At 44.6% G+C, this 20,790-nt stretch overlaps 1 protein-coding gene across 1 annotated transcript in view; it reads right to left on the bottom strand.

The window, feature by feature from the left end:
- Positions 1–20,790, bottom strand: part of CALB1 (calbindin 1) — a 90,369-nt gene that overhangs the window by 20,998 nt on the left and 48,581 nt on the right. The window contains exons 5-6 of the mRNA XM_073550520.1: positions 10,320–10,376; positions 9,207–9,284 (exon numbers count right to left, since the gene is read on the bottom strand). Of these exons, the coding sequence (XP_073406621.1) occupies positions 9,207–9,284; positions 10,320–10,376 (135 nt within the window). The remainder of the gene's footprint in view (positions 1–9,206; positions 9,285–10,319; positions 10,377–20,790) is intronic.

Genomic DNA, 20,790 nt, shown 5'->3' with positions numbered 1-20,790 from the left:
AGAGTGTGGAGAAGAGACTAGCACAAGCAAGACAAAAACAAGAAAGGCACTACAACCAACATGCCCCTGTAGTTCCTTTGTCACCTGGAGAACAAGTCTTAAAAAGGAAAAGAAGATTGCATAAATTGGATGACCAATGGGAAGCTGAACCTTACACCATTCAACCCTCAAACTTTCACAATACAAAGGTGTGACTTATTAGTAAAGATGGAGGAGAAACCTCAGCAGCAATATCAAGGGATCATCTGAAACTGTGCCCTGACCAGTTAAAAGAAAGAATAAAAGAACAAAATAACATCCAACCCATGGAAGAAGAAGCAAAAGTCAGCACTATACTTGGAGTGCTGCTATAGTGGTGCCAGTGTTGACATTTCCCCAACTGGTAGTACAAGAAGACGTGACTCAAGAGAACTCTGAGAATCAGGAAGTTCAGGTAGCAGATGCCATACCAGCAGTGGAGCCAGAGAACCCTCGTCCTGCCAGTGGTGAATCTGTCATACCCATGGTGGGACTAAGAGTTCACAGACAATCTAGTATCCCTGTGTTACGTAGAAACATCAGTATTGTAGTCAGTTCAACACCAGTGGTTAGTACCAGACAACCAGTGAGTTCCACAACCACACCAGTATTACGCAGGTCTACCCGTACTACACAAGGTATACCACCATTAGATTCCGCATATAATACTGTAAGTTAAAGTAATGTAACTGTCAAACTGTATATATGTAACTGTTCAAGTTTTGTGCCTACAAATAGTCTGTAAGAACTTTCCTTTTTGAATTTTTACCTTGCTTTCATGGACACTGAACCACAGGACTGTGTGTGGTCATCAATCTTGTAAATAGTTCACCATTTGCCCAGGAATGGATCATGGACGTTGATGCACGAACTTATCATCACAGGCCTATTTTTGGAGCTTTTAGTTTTTGTAAATTTTTCCCTTTTTCAAATCTTGTAACCTTTATAATTGTTCATATTGTTTGCATGTTTTATATGTTTTTCATCAGCCCAGGAGTGCTGACTTGCACTAGGGGGGAATGTGGTGCCCCCAGGGGTATGGTCGCCACAGTGGCATTGCCTTCCTTCTGGGAGGGTGATGTCATGCTTGGAAGCAAGGAAGGGTCTCTCCAGCAGTTTATCTATACATGCAACACAGTTCCCACTCCAGGCCAACAGAGGGAGCTCTGAACCAGGATTGGGGGAGCAGTGCTCTCTGAGGGCCAGGAAGGGGACAGTTAGTTAGTGTGAGGAGGGCAACGTGTGTAGACGTGGAGTTTGAAGCTGGAGGTTGAGCTGAGGACGGAGAGCTCCCTCCTTGTGATAGCGCATGATCTGGAGCCTGGTCTCCACGGTTGTATGGATACTGAAGGTCCTGCAACAGAAACCAAAGGAATAGGAAGCTGTAAATGCTCTATTCCCACCTAAGGCTCGGAGGCACAACAGCGACTGGTGAGCCAAGAGAGATAAAGGGCTACAGCTGTCTGCCATACGAGGTAGTTCTAAGAGAAGATAAGAAGGAGGAACTTCAGTGTAATACGTACTGCATGTACCTCAAGCCAGCGCTAGGAAGGAGACTACACAACCCATCTGATAGAGAGATACCTGAGTTGCTTCCAGGCTAGCTTGCTCCTGTGCCATCTGTAATCAAGATCCTGGACTGCATTTGCCAAGTAAAGGTAAAGAAACTGCACCCTATTGTGTCCTTGCCTCCTTCCTGCAACATCCTCAACACTGCTACATCTCTATACCAAACACTGCACCTTCTTCCTAACCCTTTATCTAAACTGCCCTGGGACTACAGCCCTGCCTGTGGAGGGCTACAACATCATTGCTGCACCCCACCATCTGTCCCAGTGGATCTGATTGCAGCGTCAGCTTAACACCTCCCTTGCCGAACACCACAGGTGGCATCACAAATCACTTATAAACTTTATTCCCAACTCAACCCCTTTTATATGGGCGCCCAGGGCCATGGACCGTGTCACCACTGCTGTGACAATACCCTCTGAGAGACCGGCCCGGTACCGAGTACCCCACAGCCCTGGGAGGGCGACCCACATTGGTCAGTGTGCACTGGTCAGTGTACGTTGGTCAGTGTGGATTGGTCAGTGTACGTTGGTCAGTGTACGTTGGTTAGTGTGCATTGGTCAGTGTACATTGTTAAATGAGCATTGATTAGTGTAGATTGGTCAGTGTACATTGGTCAAGCACATGTCCATATTATATGTTGGTCTGATCGAGACCTAAGCCTGATAGTGAATTCCACCTCTTCATTGTAGCAATCAAACTTCCAAAACAACAAAGATGCAGAATTCTTCTTAGGTTGTTTTCTCTGTCATTACAGTTGGTATTAACTGACGCCCGGACTCATTCAGCTCAGTAACATCAGATCATGATTTCAATGTGAAAAGAATCATGGAGAACGCGTCTCTGCACTTGGCTGGATTTCAACAGACGGGGACTTTGAAGAGGCACGCTTTTGAACACACATCACTTACCACCGGAGAGGATGAACCACTTCTGAATAGCACTTAAAATGAAAACTTCAGAATATCAATAAATGAAAGAGACGGGAGCCACCTTGCAGGAAAGCTCCATTGTATTCTCCAGCCATAGACTGCTCATGTTTATGCAAGAAGCACGTCTGGCTGCTTGTAGCTGATAAAGCGCCTCAGTATTACAACAGTTGGAAAGGGACTGAGAGTATCATGCAGGAGAACGATGATCTTACTGAGACAGACTGAACACATTGATACTAGAATTAGATTTTTTTTTAACATATAAATAAGTCAGAACATTCCTAATGAAATTTATGGCAATAATAAAAACTAATAAGTGCCATAAACTAGGTCTCCGGCAGATCCAAATACTGAATTTGTATTATGCTATTAATGGAGCTTCTGACCTGATTGCTCACAAGCCGGCGGATTCTCAGATGAAACCTTTCTATCCAAATTATATGCATTTTAGTTATTAAGAATTAGGACACTTAATAGTAGCAGCGCGCCTTTCAGAAATGGATATCAAAGTCTGTAGTGACTAATGAAAAAAATACAGCTCTCCTAGGAACTTGGAGGTGCACAGATAGGATCCCGATTGGTCAAAGTCAAGTAATAAGGAGAATCCGGCACTCAAAAGTAGGCAAGGTGAAGAAATCGGCTTTAATTCAGCTGTCCCTTGTATGTACAATAGGTAACGTTTCGGTCATCATAGACCTTTATCACACCAACACCAGATAGTGGATAACCACAGGGCTTGTAGATACAATGAGGGGCTGCGCAGGGGGGAATGTGACCACCATCGCTTGTAAGGCAAGCACTGATTAGTAAAACATGTAATATGAGTGGACGGAACGGTAAATTGAGCCTACTGGCCGCGCCGAGGGTGCACCAAGCAATTTAATTAATGTAGTTAGTTTCTACACGTCTAGTCGGCATGTGGCCGCATGTATGCAGATCACATACTTGTGTTAATGTGTCCACTGTTCCCAGTGCCGACACTGGAGAATCCTCACAGCGTGCGCATTCACAAGTCTGCAGTTACATAGAGTGACTACAGACTTTAACCCTTAGGCTATGTGCACACGCTGCGGATCTGCAGCAGCTCTGCAGACAGTGTACAGTAGCATGTAAATCTATGTGATTTACAATCTGCTGTGAACATGCTGCAGATTTTTAACTGCGGAAAAGCTGCGGTTTTGAATCCGCAGAAAGAATTGACATGTCAATTCTTCCTGCGGATTCTGCTGCGGTTTGCCGCCTATTCCATTGTTCAGGTGTCAAACCGCAGGGGAAAACCACAGTTTGACAAATACAAATCCGCAGACCAATCCGCAGCGTGTGCACATGGCCTAAGGCTGGACAACCCCTTTAAATCCAAGTGGGTGTTATCAGACAGTTTTCACTGGGGGTGTGTACTTATTTCCCTTGTATGCTGTGACTCACCAAAGCTAAAGTAAAGAGGAGAAATTGGCTGGGCCTGGAAGACTTTTAGCAGGGAACAATTGGCACTTTTATGGTGCAAGCTTCTATAGAATTGTGACATGTAGCTGTATCAAGAACTTTGATCATTTTATTACATCTGATTAAAGCATTGCATTATGACTGTTAGCGATCACTTTCTGAAGATACATCTACAGCTACCTAAAACCCTGACGCGAGTTGCTTTTCATGAAATTCAATAACATGTATTAAACTTTATCATAGACTTAGAAGTCACATTTCATTTTATGGACATTTGTGCCAGAAAGATGTTGTTTTTTCTTCCTTAGAAGTCTGCCAGGACCAGCAAGTATATTCTCTATCTTTCAGCGTTAGTGTGCTGCTAAGTATGGGTCAAGGGCACCAAAGCCGAGTTTGGTTCTTCATATCAAGGTTTTTTTGTTTTTGGCTCTACTTTACATTTTGGATTATATCTACGGCTGTAGGTAACTACTTATTGTGCAGTCCCTCAAAACCTAGAGACAAGTATCTAACCACTTATATCTACCACTTACACAAACCGGATCAATCAGATTAACAAACATTGAATTCTATTGTTCATGTCCTTCATAATACTATATTTTATGGCAGATATGCCTTGTATTTTGTGTGTGGTGTGAAGCTGCCACTGAGAGCAGGAAACACAACCACAAGGACTCGGGAAACCTCTAAATTAGATGGTAATGAAGTAGAATGAAATACACTGAATTTTGGGTTAATAATGAGCTTTGAACAATGGTCTTGGGAAATCTTTAAAATGATGGCCTGGATTAGACTGAGTTTTTTTCTTGTTATATACTGTTCATAGGGGACTTGTAGTATAAATCAGGAAATGTTCACGTTTTAAACTGGCCTCTTTAGTCTTAACCCTCTTCTCAAAGTTTTCACAGGGTTTTTGCCTAAAGGGAATCGGTCATCGGGTTTTTGCTACATCATCTGAGAGCAGTGTTAAACAGGGGCAGAGGCCCAGATTCAAGTGATGTGTCACTTACTGAGCTGCTTGCCGCAGTTTTGAGATAATCACTGTTTTCTCTGCTGCAGATCTATCAGTTCTGAGTGCTAATCTCGATATAAACCCCACCCACATGACTGATTAGCAGCTTTCTGTGTGCACTGTGCATAGGAAGAAAGTAGCTCTTAAGTGGTGGGGGTGGGGTTATACAGAACTAATGAATATGAAGGATTACATGGCAGCAAATTTACTAGTCCTCTTGTGATAATCAACTCCTGATAAAACAGTGATTTTTTGAAGACTACAACAAGCAGCCCCGTAAGCGACGCATCGTACAGTCACTACATCATGCTGCTCTCAGATTAGGTCTTGAAGGGAATCTGTCACCAGGATTTTAAGTTCCCCAAATAACTGTTTTATACTAAAGTGTATTGTCACCTTAAAGCAAAGCTGTCAGAAAACTGAGAGCAGGAATTGATAAAGGTGAAAAGAGATGATCTGCTTGATATATTTGATGTCTAGTTTATGGTCTGATGCAGAATTTCTGAATAAAGAAGTCACTCTTGACAGGACTCCTAAGTCGGACAGTGAGTCCTGATTTCCCCGCCCATTCTGATCAGGGCGTGTACAGACAAGGCTGACACTCCGGCTTTGTGGTTATGTATGGCGTCTGAAATGTGACCTGGCAATATTCATTGTCTTTTACATTTAATGGATTATTTGGTTTAGAAAACCACTTTAAGATGTTCTACAGTTGAAAGGAACCGGAACGTGGTGGCAGAGGGCATCTCTCACTCCTTCTCAAGAGCAGCTACAATGTTATTAGCTTTTTGTTAGGGAACCCTTCTAACAAATGTCAATAGTTCATGAGTAAATTATCTGGATATTTAAAGGGAACCTATCATGTCCAGGAACACTATAAACCTGCATATATAATAGTAATCTGCAGGTACATAAGGTTTAAATCCCTTTTGACAAGCTTATTGGAGCAGCGAGTCACTTCCAGTCATTGGGGCGGTGCTGTGAGCTGTTACAGTCACCGCTGTCTACACAGTGAGTGCAACTAATCAATCAACAACCATTTCATTGACAGCTTGCTCTGCACACACATGCTGCACACATACTACAGAGCAAGCTGTCAGTCAAAAAGCTGAGGAGTAATTATAGTGAGTGGTAACTGTAACCGCTGCCTGCACCGCCCTGATGACTGGAAGTGAGCGGCTACAGGGAGGATATAGCTTAATTTTCTCTCTGTAGCTGCTGCTCGAATAATCCAACCAGACATGATTTCAACACTATTTACCTGCACATCATCACTATATCTTCAACTAAATAACGTTTCTGGACAGGACAGGTTCCCTTTCATTATTTTTATTACGTATGCTTTTTTCAAACTTTAAAGCCGCGCAGAAAATACAAATGCACATGTAGCCTCTCTGCCAAGTCCTCACTGATCCAATTCTTGTATGACCTTGATCAAGATTATTCTCTGCCCTGGTTGGTATCACAACAATTAAATAAGTAAAATGCTGCTATGGAAGTGATATGCAGATTGCCTCTTCAGAGAAAAAGAGGACTTGAACTCTATAGCGCCACTTGTTGGTAGTAGCGATCCTACAAGTCACAATCAACCCTTTAACGAGTCTTGTAATATGACTTAGGATAAAAGCCAAATCAGAATTTCAATTTGCAGACACGGTGTTTCAAGTAATTGGCCCTCATCAGTGCAAAGTATGAGAACTGATTTGGCTAGGTGAGAGGCTCTGGACTGAGGTCTAAGGGGTAAGGTTTCTCCTTGTGGAGAGTGACATACCAGCTCTGGCTTGTCAAGGTAAGGAGGCTTATTCGCCGTGCAATGCTCCTCTGGGAAAATAATATGCAAATTACCTCTTCAGAGAAAAAGAGGACTTGAACTCTATAGCGCCATCTGTTGGTAGTAGCGATCCTACAAGTCACAATCAACCCTTTAACGAGTGAATTTTTTTGCCCTGTGTTACACTGGTATTACTCTCATTATTAAAGAAGAGGGAATTTTCAAACTAGCATACCAGAATAAAGACAGAGTCAATAAAATAGAAAAAAATCATCTTAGCTCACCCACTAAGATTTAAGACAGCAGACTCCATATTGCAGACGGTGCACGGAAAAAACTCCATAGAAGAAAAACGGGAAACTTTCAAAGAATCTTTTCAATCTCTAGGATTCTTTCATTTTTTATCATGCTTTTAATAATGTGAAATAAAGGAATCTTTTTCATTTTTTTTTAGACATGTTGCCGGGCATTGAAAGATTTTTCAACAGTAAAGACAGAGTTTCGAATTGAGATGAAAAGGCTTCAAGCATGAGAAACGCTGAAAAGTCTCCACCTTTTATCTAAATCTGATCATTTGTAATTTCCTTCTAAAAAAATAGGTGTACTCGTCACTATTCCACATTTCGCACCCAATAGCGCATAGCACAATTGTAAGGGGGTAAGGCTGGTTTCACACTTGCGTTTTTTTGCGCTGTATTTTGCATGGGATGCGCTTATGTGCGCATTGGCATGCTCATGTATGCTTTTTTTTGCGCATGCGTTTTTTTGTTGACCATTGGTTAGACAATGGAAATTAGGGGTTTAGGTTAGAGTTAGGGTTAGTTAAGGGGGTTTAGGGTTAGAGTTTGGGTTAGGGTTAGTATGGTTTGGTTAAGGGTTAGGGTTTAGGGTTAGTTAGGGTTTAGGGTTAGGGTTTTGATTAGGGTTAGTAGGGTTTGGTTAAGGGTTAGGGTTAGGGTTAGTATGGTTTGGTTAAGGGTTAGGGTTAGGGTATGGTTTGGTTAAGAGTTAGGGTTAGGGTATGGTTTGGTTAAGGGTTAGGGTTAGTAAAGTCATGGTTTGGGTTAGTGTGAGGGGCCAACTAATGTTGGAAAAAAACGCAAACGCGGTAAAAACGCACTAAAAACGCATACAAATGCATAAAAACGCTGCGTTTTTTTCATGCATGCTCATAAAAATGCTTGAAAAAAACGCAGCATTTGTATGAGTTTGTATGCGTTTTTTCCATGCGTTTTTTTGCGGGAAAAACGCGCTGCAAAACAAAGCACTTGTGAAAGTAGCCTAAGATATGATGTCTCTTATGCCTCCCTTCCCTCTGATTGTCTTCCAGTTCCTAATGTTTACAGACGTGTTTTTATGATTAATGCCTGCGGTACTGCTATATGTATAACTATGTATTACCGCTCACTACTTATGGTATTGTCACTTGAATGTGTTACCATTGAATGGATAACTGTATACATTACCTTATGTTCCTGTATGATAATATTGCATGTGTATTATGTGTCAATTGTGTATGTACAGTCAGGGAAAGTTAGTGCATCCTTTATTGGCACATTAGAGGAAGTCCTTCTTAGTATATAATTTCCCAATAGGCTAGTGGGGCCTGATAATAGGTTCATAGAGGGTTAAGTGTAGGAGGGGCTGCTGAGAGTTAAGGTTAGTGATGAAGAGTGGTTTAGTCAGACAGGGCGAGGGCGCCCAAGAGTCCACATGGAGATGCAAGTATGCCGAGGAGCATAGTATTGTTTCACGTAGGGGAAGGGCTGGACGCAGCTGCCACCAGAGTACAGGTCACGAATACGGTCCTGGCCCTCCCTTACACTATCATGCCTTCTTTAACAGTGCCCAAATAAGTCTTCTTAACGGGTCATTAATCTCTCAACTTTCCAATTTTCCCATTTTGAAAAATCCACATTATGCTTCATCAATAGTGGTTGACCAGTACCTCTGCTCATGGCCTTCCATTGCTATCTATAGACATGTGCCTAGTGTGCTCTGGGATTACAACTGTCTGTAAATTTACAGACAGTTGAACAAAAAAGTATGTTTTTTCTGCTCAACACTGTCCATAATTTTTTTTAATTGTTTGTACTGTACTGCGCAAGCGCTTTAAAGGAAGATGTACACCTCCTGACACGAAAAGGAGTAATTCCCTGTTAAGCTCATACGGTACTTCTTTCCCACCTGTGTGTCTTCACTCCGCAGAGTCATCTCTGTACCAACTCCCAAAGAAGCAGAAGCAGCAACCCAACAGGGGCACATGCCGACTCAACACTGGGGGCCAACCAAGTGGGGTGAGTGTCTGACTGTTCTGTGTATGTTCAACATGAGAGGAATGTACTGCAGGCAGAAGATTTGCCTGTGCCAGTGACCCATCTATGACATTATTCAGTGCTGACACCAGGACCATAAGAACGGGAAATGGGCAGTTCACATACAGCGTTGAGCCGATTCTCACCATAGTCTCCGTATATTCCGCCAGCTTCGAATCTTCGTATGGTTTGTTTGCCTTCTTTAACAAGTCTTTAAGAAAACTCTGTCGGAACAAATAACAAATATTTCAGAGGAATAAAGCTTTATCTATGAAGGAGCAGAAAATACGCCACTGATTTATTCCCCACAGGTGAGTAAGGTCACATTTTGCATTGGAGACCAGCCAGTACGAAAGCCCAAGAAATATTACAGTAGTTTGGCTGGAACCCTGCTGGTCAGGCAGATTTCTGTGCTATATCTTTGAATTATTATATCTGTCTGATTATATTAAATCTGAATTTCCAACTCTACAACTTCAGTACAAGATCTATGGGACCTGCAGGGAAAATCTGAATACGATATGGGACAATTTACCTTCAGAGTGAATGCAAATAGTATAATGTAATGGTACTGTGCATCAAATGAGAACACGGGCTGTTTTTTTTTTTACTTTTAATTAGTCAGTCATTAATAAAACATTTTTTTTTGCTTGACACATTGGCATAATCTACATACTGTTGTCACATACTATTTTTGTATCCTGGCTTCTAATGAAGTCCATAATCTGTGGATGGTATTGCAGCTTATGTCCTATCAGATGAATACAGTTGAGCTGTAATACCAGAAGCATCCTATGGACAAGAGTGGCGCAGTCCATAGACAGAGAACTTGAATTCTAGTGCCACCTATTGGAAGTAGTAATTCTAATAAGCCTTGCCACATGACTTAGGATAAAAGCCAAACCAGAATCTCAATTTACAGAAACATGTTTCAGGGTGTTGCCCTCACCTCAGTGCAAAGCATGAGATCTGATTTGACTGTATGAGAGGCCTCTGGCTGTGGTCTAAGGGATAATTTCTCTCCTTGTCGTAAGTGACATGCCTGACATGCCATTGTAAGGAGACTTATAGGCCATGCAATGCTCCTCCAGAAAATTGGGGTGTTTCCCCTACTCAACACAAAGCAAGAAGTCTGATTCGGCTGGTCATGAATGATTATTACATAAACAGCTACTTCTAACTAAAGCAGAAGACTTCACTTTAAATTACATCACAATCCACTCCAACTAGTACGTCTCTATCGTATATATTTACATTACCTTAAGTTCATCAGTTTCTATAAAGCCGCTATGATCGGTATCATACCTCCGCCATGTCTGCAAGAATGGATAAACAACAATAAATGTAATATGAATGTAATAGATAAAATAATTCACATTACATATTAAAATAATAATAAAATGTATTAATAAATCCTACACCGCAATACAGATATTCTGTGGCATGTGTACTGCTAAATGGGTACTATTCATTTCAAATAAAAAAAAATGTTTTGAAGATAGAGATGATGGAATCTATTGAAAATCAAAATTTAACATTTTTGTCAAATTTTTTCCCAAACAAAAATTTGACTTGTGGTGAAAGCAAAGAGAGAGCTGCGATCCCATCCTGTCATGTCTGTATCCTCTCTTTTGTGTCCTCCTCTGCCCAGGAGCTGTGGTATGATCAGACCATGTTCTTGTATGATCAGACACGGCCATTACACAGTACCCAGCAGTGGCACATTTATAAGATTATCTCAGCACAGGAACATTATTTTTAAGTACATCCAATTGTGGAAATTATTTTTATTTTAAAAACTATTGATTAATTAAAATATACTTTGTACATGGGTTAACCCCTTCAATTCCTTTAATGGCAGCCAAGCAGTGAAGACTTCGATGCTGCGATGGAGCATTATCCTGCATAAAAAAAATTTTTTTCTTGACTTCTTTTTGTACCGCTGCTTGAAGAAAGTGTCTCCTGTAAACTGGCTTAGAGGTTTTTGAAATGATTTTGAGTCCATCTTCAATCCAGAATTGGTCCAACCAGCACATTTTTAATAATACCAGTCCACAGCAGTACCCACCTCCACCATGCTGGTGTCTGAGTCGAGGTTTGTGCTTGTTAGCGATCCAGCCACGGGCTTATCCATCTGCCCTGTAAAACGTCCCTCATCTCATGAGTCCATAAAGTCTATTAACAACCTGTCTTCAAATATTTCTTGGCCCAGTCTTGATGTTTCACCTTCTGTGTCTTGCTCAGTGGTGGCTGGGTTTCAGCCTTCCTTACCTTGGCCATGTCTGAACATCTTGTACTTCTAGGTCTCCAGGAAGGATGCAGCTCTAGAATATGACAGAACTGTAGGATAATGGTTTCCTGGTCACGTCACCTTTGAGTCTTCTCCAATCTTTGGCAGTTAATGTGCAACTTTTTTTCTCAACACATTTTTTGTGACCCTGTTTTCTATTTCCAAAAAAACTTATGATAGTTCTGTGATCATGTCCCAGTATCTTAGCAATTTGAAGAATGTTGCATCCTTCTGTAAGTCTTATAATAGTGTTTTACTTTTCAGAGTCAGTTAAGTCTCTTTTTGGCCCTTTTTGCTTGAGGAAAACAAGCTGCCTAATAATTCTGCACACCTTGATAAAGGGTGTTGTGTTCTTAGGTCACACCCTCCTTATTACACAAATACACATCACCTGATCTGCCTCATCCAATAAGCATTCAAGTTTATACAGCGCAGAGTAGGAAAATCTGCATAAAAATGATTATGGTCAAAATATTCACTTGCCTAAAATTATCACGCAGTATAATGAATTCCCATAGAAAGACTCAATGAATTCTATAATAGCAACATAAATAATATTTTTTACATTTATCAAAAGATGAAAACAATAGGTTAAACAAGGAAAATATTCAGATGATATTTGGGGACATGCATAAAGTTATAAAAATCCCAAAACAGTTAGTGCATAGTATGCATCTTATTTATTGCCAAAATTTGTACTTGAAAGATAATACTTTATTTAGTTAATCTCCATAAAATGCTGCAGTCTATAATAAACCCCCAACAAATCATGTATATATTGTGGAAGATCGTCTCACTCGGCTGTACACGGAGGTAGTGTCACGGGGGCTAAGTTCAACTAAGGCTGAAAGACCCGGGGCCCCTGTGGTGTCCCTTTACTAGGGGAAACCCTGTCTGACCCTCAACCCAGGGTTTTTGCTGAAGGTGCAAATGCCTGAGCCTCCGACCTTTCCTTATCTCCTGCTCAGCCCTGCACTTAACCCTCCACCCTCCACCCAGTGAGAAGTCACCACCAAAGCTCCCACACAAATAATGACAGACAGGGAGAACTTAAACTGCACTGCGCCGCACACACACAGGAATAAACAGTAATGTGAACAGGGCACAACTAAACACAAATATGGGAAGGAGAAAGGATAACGACGGATCATACGACACCAGATATGAATCTCTCTCTCTTGAACACCTCCACTCCAGACCGGAACCACTTGGTATGAAACACAAGCTATAATCGGCGACGCCCATAGGCCAGTATGACTATTTAAAGACCGTGGGCGTGACTAACCATCCAACCTGGTCTCCAGCAGGATTAACCCCCGAGAGCCTGAAGATCAGGCCGGCGCCACTGAGGCTATAGTGGCTGGAGGTGGAACTACCTTTGCCTGCCGGATGCTGTGGTGTGAACAGCGTCCGACATGACAGTACCCCGTCTTCTACGAGGGACCCCAGGGCCCTCAAGACTCATAGGACCCGGCTTGTCCGGATGACGACGGTGAAAAGAACTGACCAGCCGATCCGCATGTATGTCTGAGGCTGGAACCCAAGACCTCTCCTCTGGACCATACCCCCGCCAGTGCACCAAATACTGAAGAGTACGGCGTACTACTCGAGAGTCCACTACCTTGGCGACCTCGAACTCTAACTCGCCATCCACCATGACTGGAGGTGGCATCGGCGTTGTGTCCACAGAGCCTACCACCTTTTTCAATAAAGCCCTGTGAAACACGTTGTGTATCTTGTACACTGCGGGAAGTTCCAACCGATAAGCCACTGGGTTAATGATGGCAGAAATCCTAAAAGGCCCAATAAACCTTGGACCCAGTTTTAAAGAAGGGATTTTGAGTTTTATGTTCTTCGTAGCTAACCACACCCATTCACCCACACACAGGTCCGGACCTGGCACGCGTCTACTGTCAGCCACCCGTTTGTACCTGGCACTCATGCTCAACAAACGCTGTTTCACCCGCCTCCAGACTGATGACAATTGGGCTCCTAGCTGATCCTCCTCCGGGACACCCCCGGAGTCACCCTGACGTAAGGTACAAAACTGAGGATGTTGACCGTACACACAAAAGAATGGAGACTCTCCTGATGACTCTTGGCGGTGATTATTTAATGCGAATTCGGCCAGAGGAAGGAAAGTAGACCACTCCTCCTGGTTGTCGGACACAAAGCATCGTAAATACTGTTCAAGATTTTGGTTCATGCGCTCAGTTTGTCCATTAGACTGTGGATGAAACGCCGATGAATGTGACAACTTGATCCCCAACCTTGAGCAAAAAGCTTTCCAAAACCTCGCCACAAATTGCGTACCCCTATCAGATACTATGTCAGACGGTATTCCGTGGAGTCTGACCACCTCCTTCACAAATACCTGAGCCAACGTCTTAGCATTGGGCAAAGAGGACAACGCCACAAAATGCGCCATCTTTGAAAAACGGTCAACCACCACCAGGATGACCGTGTTCCCTGCCGAGGCTGGCAAGTCAGTGATAAAATCCATGGAGATTTCTGTCCATGGCCTATTGGGTACCCCCAGAGGCTGTAGCGTGCCAGCAGGACGGGTTCGGGGTGACTTAGCCCTAGCGCACGTGATGCAAGCTGCCACGTACGAGACCACGTCCTGCCGGATTTTGGGCCACCAGAAACGACGCGATACCAGCTCTAAGGTGCCCTTCACCCCTGGGTGACCAGCCAGTACCGAATCGTGGTGTTCCTTCAACACCTTAGGCCGAAGATGCAGGGGTACAAATGATTTGTTGGCGGGAAGTCCTGGTGGTACCTCCTCTTGGGCCTCGGCAATCTCCGCCTCTACCTCAGTCGTGAGAGCCGAGACCACTACCCCTTTCTGGAGGATGGGTACCGGCTCTTCCCGAGGTTCTCCCCCCGGAAAACACCTAGACAAAGCATCCGCCTTGGTGTTTTTAGCCCCGGGACGGTACGTCACAAGAAAATTGAAACGAGTAAAAAACAATGCCCAGCGAGCCTGCCTAGGAGACAGACGCTTGGCCGACTCCAGGTAGAGCAGATTCTTATGGTCGGTGATAACTGTGACCTGGTGAGCCGCCCCCTCCAAGAAGTGTCGCCATTCCTCAAAAGCCAGTTTGATGGCCAACAACTCCCTGTTGCCGATATCATAATTCCGTTCGGCCGGCGACAACTTCTTGGAGAAGTAGGCGCATGGATGCATCTCGCTCAAGGACGAGCCTTGAGACAGTACTGCCCCCACTCCCACCTCCGACGCATCAACCTCTACCACAAAAGGTTTAGACACGTCTGGTTGCACCAGAATGGGGGCTGAAGCAAAACTATTCTTCAGACGCTCAAATGCACGTATAGCCACCTCAGGCCAGTTCGCCAGATCGGCACCCTTTTTTGTCATGTCCGTGAGCGGTTTGGCGACAGTCGAAAAGTGTTTTATAAATTTCCTATAATAATTCGCAAACCCCAGGAACCGCTGGAGTGCTTTCAGACTCTCCGGCCTCTCCCATTGCAACACCGCTTGCACCTTAGCGGTGTCCATTTTAAAACCAGCTGCGGACACAATATATCCCAAAAAGGGCAACTCCTGGACAAAAAATAAACATTTTTCCAGCTTAGCATAGAGCTGGTTCTCCCGGAGCAACTGTAACACCTGCCTAACATGCTGCAAATGAGTGTCCCGATCGCTAGAATAAATGAGGATATCATCCAGGTATACAATCACAAATCTCCCCAGGACATGAGCAAAGACATCATTAATAAAATGTTGGAAAACGGCAGGCGCGGTGGTCAACCCAAACGGCATAACCAGACTCTCAAAATGACCCTCAGGAGTGTTAAACGCCGTCTTCCACTCATCCCCCTGACGGACCCTTATGAGGTTATACGCCCCCCTGAGGTCCAGCTTGGAAAACCATTTTGCCCCCGCTACCTGGTTGAACAAATCCGGGATCAACGGCATTGGGTAGGGATCACGGATAGTAATCTGGTTTAACTCTCGGAAATCCAGACACGGGCGTAACCCCCCATCTTTCTTCTTAATGAAGAAAAACCCCGCGGCTACAGGCGAGGACGAAGGCCGGATGTGACCTTTGCTCAGACTCTCCGCGATGTAGTCTTTCAGAGCTTGTCTCTCAGGACCAGAAATATTAAACATCCTGGCCTTAGGTAATTTGGCCCCGGGTTTTAGCCTAATAGCACAGTCATAGGCTCTATGTGGAGGCAGTTCTGAGCAACCCTTCTCAGAGAAAACATCCGCGAAATCCTGCAAAGCCTCCGGCAGGCTGGGCGTCACGGCGGACACACATGTGGCCAAGCAATTGTCTTGGCAGAAACCACTCCATTGTACTATGTCCTGAGTTTTCCAATCAATTACCGGGTTGTGCCTGGACAGCCATGGAAAACCCAGGACCATTTGAGCTGGGAGATTACGGAGGACCCTACATGTAACCGACTCAGAATGTAGGACCCCAATGTGGAGTTTCACCTCTGCCACAAACTCAGTAATCTCCCCTTGAGGGAGGGGAACAGCATTAATGGTCACCACCTGTATGGGGTGAGGAAGTTTTTCAATCTTAAACCCGGCGGTGTGTGCAAACTCCTCATCTATGAGATTGGTGGCGGAACCGCTATCCACAAACACTGATATAGGTAGCTCTCTGCCGGCGACAATAACCTTGGCAGGGAGCATACATTGAGATACCATCATGGAGGATATGCATACGCTCAGTTGGGTCTCCTCCATACCCTCTGAGCTTAACAGTTTTCCGCCGGTGTGACCCTCTTAGGTAGTACCGGGCAAACGTTAACATAATGACCACCTTTACCACAGTAGAAACATGCTCCGGACTTCCGGACTCCCGGAGCGCGAGGCCGAACCTGTGCCACGCCAGCAATCTGCATAGGTTCAGGGGACTCATCTACTTCAACCACACCTGCACCTCTGTTTTCCCCCAGAGGTAGCGTCTCCTGTGCCCCCTGACGAAAACGGCGATCAATACGTATCACCAAACTCATGGCAGACTCCAATGATGCCGGAGTCTCATACATCAGGAGGGCTTGTTTCACCCTCCCTGATACCCCATGAATAAACTGGCTCCGCAGTGCTGGGTCATTCCACTGTGTGTCTACAGCCCAGCGGCGAAATTCCGAACAATAGTCTTCTGCCAAGCGCTCCCCCTGGCGGAGGGCGCGGATTTTAGATTCCGCTAGAGCCAGTCGGTCAGGGTCATCGTAAATGAGCCCGAGGGCAGAAAAAACATTATCGACCGAATGAAATGTAGCAGAGTCAGGTGGTAAGGAAAATGCCCATGCTTGGGGGTCACCACTCAGTAATGACAACACCAGCCCTACTCGCTGGGCCTCATTACCTGAGGATATTGGCCGCATGCGGAAGTATAATTTGCAGGCCTCCCGAAATACGACAAATTTGCTGCGATCGCCTGAAAATCGTTCTGGCAGCGGAAACTTCGGCTCTGCACCGATACCTGCAGATGCCGTTTGCACCTTTGCTACTACCAGGCCATGCTGCTGAACTGCCCCATTCAACTCGGAGACCTGTATGGACAGCGCCGCCAACTGGCGGGTTATGGAATCTAATGGATCCATGGACTCCTGAAAAATGTGGGCCGATTATAATGTCACGGGGGCTAAGTTCAACTAAGGCTGAAAGACCCGGGGCCCCTGTGGTGTCCCTTTACTAGGGGAAACCCTGTCTGACCCTCAACCCAGGGTTTTTGCTGAAGGTGCAAATGCCTGAGCCTCCGACCTTTCCTTATCTCCTGCTCAGCCCTGCACTTAACCCTCCACCCTCCACCCAGTGAGAAGTCACCACCAAAGCTCCCACACAAATAATGACAGACAGGGAGAACTTAAACTGCACTGCGCCGCACACACACAGGAATAAACAGTAATGTGAACAGGGCACAACTAAACACAAATATGGGAAGGAGAAAGGATAACGACGGATCATACGACACCAGATATGAATCTCTCTCTCTTGAACACCTCCACTCCAGACCGGAACCACTTGGTATGAAACACAAGCTATAATCGGCGACGCCCATAGGCCAGTATGACTATTTAAAGACCGTGGGCGTGACTAACCATCCAACCTGGTCTCCAGCAGGATTAACCCCCGAGAGCCTGAAGATCAGGCCGGCGCCACTGAGGCTATAGTGGCTGGAGGTGGAACTACCTTTGCCTGCCGGATGCTGTGGTGTGAACAGCGTCCGACATGACAGGTAGGCATGGGAACACTGCGGCTTTAGGAATGTACTTTGTTTATTTAGATGCGGTATAAACCAAGGTAAAGCAGAAAGTAATCACGGCCCTCTGGGCAAAACAGTGAAACAAAAGCAAAACGGTAGAACTAGGCACCTAGGCACAGTCCTTGTTTTTAGCAGGGATCAGCCCACTCAGGGACCCACGGTTCAGGCATAAGCCCAAACACAAACACTTCTCTGGAGTGTTCCTCTCCAGACACTGAACTCTGCTGCCTTTGGAGGCCAGCTACTTAAACCCCAGATCACACCCTGAGGTGGAGATAAGGTGGATATTCTCCCACCCGCTCTATGGATGTCCACATAAAAGTCAGCCTATTATGCAATGTGGGCCATGCACATATAAAGCCGTCTCACACAGCGTGTCCACATCAGACATTACCTTTCTGAATCCTGCTCATATAGGTACTGTCCACATAATTAGGTTTTAAATACATTGGATAGCATTGCTCTGATGGGTATACCTTGGCGTTTGGTAGAGCGGCTTAGGATACATTTTTTGCAAAAAACGTATCAACTAAGTACCCTGTTTTGTTATTATCTTTTTACTAGCACTTGCTGTTTATTGTTAGATTTTTTTTTACAGCAGAGTATTTTTTCACGTTTGTTGTACTTTGTTTCTCTGTGTTTCAGTCTCTTGGTGGTGTGAATACTGTCCTACCGACTTATTTACTGTGTGCATGGCCCATGCGTTTGTATTATACAAATTAGCTTAACCCCCTCATCGCAATTAGTGTGCTGGAAGAAAAACTCTGGGTTTTATATCAATGACACCATTAGGCATAGTGAAACATATCTCCCCTCCAGCATTTTACCAGTGACTTTGTCACAATATAAAGCTCTGGCAAAAATTAAGTTCAGTTTCTCTGATTTTTCTCTTTCTAGGTATATTTTTGAGTAAAATGTAAATTGTTCTTTTAGTCTATAAACTTTCAGACCTCAAATAATGCAAAGGAAACAAGTTCATAATCATTTAGAAACAACAATACTAATGTTTTAACTCAGGAAGAGTTCAGAAATCCAAATTTTGTGGAATAACCATGATTTTTAATCACAGCTTTCATGCGTCTTGGCATGCTTGCCACGAGTCTTTCACACTGCTTTTGGTGCAAAAATGTAAGCAGTTCTTCTTTGTTTGATGGCTTGTGACTATCCATCCTCCTCTTGATTACATTCCAGAGGTTTTCAATGGGGTTCAGGTCTGGAGAATAGGCTGCCCATGACAGGGTTTTGATGTGGTGGTCTCTTAATTTTTGCCAGCGCTGTATATTGTTTACAAAGAAATATCTCTCATAGAAATATCTCAACGTCTCTCATAGAAAGTAATTAAATAGCAAAAATCAATAAATATCAGTTTTATGAGGATTTACAGAAAAACCGTGGAAAATGCAGTGAGCTAAAAAAAGAACATCAATCCATGGTTATATTCTGGGTGGCCTGTCTCAAGAGGTTTCTGAGAAATCTTTCAATCCCCATGATATGTTGAATCAAATGATCTCTGGTAATGATACAGCACTGACATGTTCCATAGCCTTTTATACAGAATGTAATGAAAAGTAATGGAAATGTATCCTGAAAAGAAGATTGAGGGGTGTATGTACTAACACTGGCAAAGTTATGCTCCTAATCAAAAAGTTTAATATTATTTCAACCACCGCATCCAATAGCAAAAATATTCCTTCTATTTTTCTAGTAAATAAAAGTTATTAAAGTAGACTACTTGCCCTTGGCTGGCTTATCATATGTTGGCCCAGGGATATTTGAGTTTATTCTCTAATTACCTTTTAATAATAATAATGAAATCATTTGTCCAAGTCTATACAGTGAAGATGACAAATAAGCAACAGAAACCAGGATTCCTTAGCCTAATGTGATTGATCTAGAGCAGAGGTCCCAGCCTTTCTGACCTTGAGAGCCACATTGAACTATGAAAGAAGTCACATCCAGCTCAGAGAGAGGGTCGCGAGCCACATCCAGCTCAGAGAGAGGGTCGCGAGCCACATCCAGCTCAGAGAGAGGGTCGCGAGCCACATCCAGCTCAGAGAGAGAGTCACGAGCCACATCCAGCTCAGAGAGAGGGTCCGCGAGTCACATCCAGCTCAGAGAGAGGGCCGCGAGCCACATCCAGCTCAGAGAGAGGGTCGCGAGCCACATCCAGCTCAGAGAGAGGTTTGCGAGCCACATCCAGCTCAGAGAGAGGGTCGCGAGCCACATCCAGCTCAGAGAGAGGGTCTGCGAGCCACATCCAGCTCAGAAGAGGGTCCGCGAGCCACATCCAGCTCAGAGAGAGGGTCCGCGAGCCACATCCAGCTCAGAGAGAGGGTCGCGAGCCACATCCAGCTCAGAGAGAGGGTCCGCGAGCCACATCCAGCTCAGAGAGAGGGTCGCAAGCCACATCCAACTCAGAGAGAGGGTCCGCGAGCCACATCCAGCTCAGAGAGAGGGTCGCGAGCCACATCCAGCTCAGAGAGAGGGTCGCGAGCCACATCCAGCTCAGAGAGAGGGTCGCGAGCCACATCCAGCTCAGAGAGAGGGTCGCGAGCCACATCCAGCTCAGAGAGAGGGTCGCGAGCCACATCCAGCTCAGAGAGAGGGTCGCGAGCCACATCCAGCTCAGAGAGAGGGTCGCGAGCCACATCCAGCTCAGAGAGAGGGTCGCGAGCCACATCCAGCTCAGAGAGAGGGTCGCGAGCCACATCCAGCTCAGAGAGAGGGTCATGAGCCACATCCAGCTCAGAGAGAGGGTCGCGAGCCACATGCAGCTCAGAGAGAGAGTCAAGAGTCACATCCAGCTCAGAGAGAGGGTCGCGAGCCACATCCCCCATTCACAGTAGTGACACCCAGGACCCCTATTACCAGTATAATGACAACCAAAGCTTTTCCACTGACATCACACGTATGTCAAGCTCCAGGGTTCCCTATTTTAACCCCATTCAGATTAACTCTTCTGTGCAGGGCTACACACACGAATCGCCATTTATAGATCTACTGTATCTGTTTGCTACACCTGGTGCGAATGCACCAAAATGGCGGATAAATGCAAACAATACATCATGGGCTCACAAGCTACATGTGGCTCTTGAGCTACAGCTTGGAGACCCCTGCTCTAGACACCAGTGTGATGAATGGAATAAGTGGCAATATTTCTTTATAAATTCTATTCAATATATTCTACAT

Source organism: Dendrobates tinctorius, unplaced genomic scaffold, assembly GCF_039654945.1.
Source record: "Dendrobates tinctorius isolate UK_male_01 unplaced genomic scaffold, ASM3965494v1 ptg000165l, whole genome shotgun sequence".
Taxonomy (NCBI): Eukaryota; Metazoa; Chordata; class Amphibia; order Anura; family Dendrobatidae; genus Dendrobates; species Dendrobates tinctorius.
This window is presented reverse-complemented; position numbering and strand designations above follow the sequence as displayed.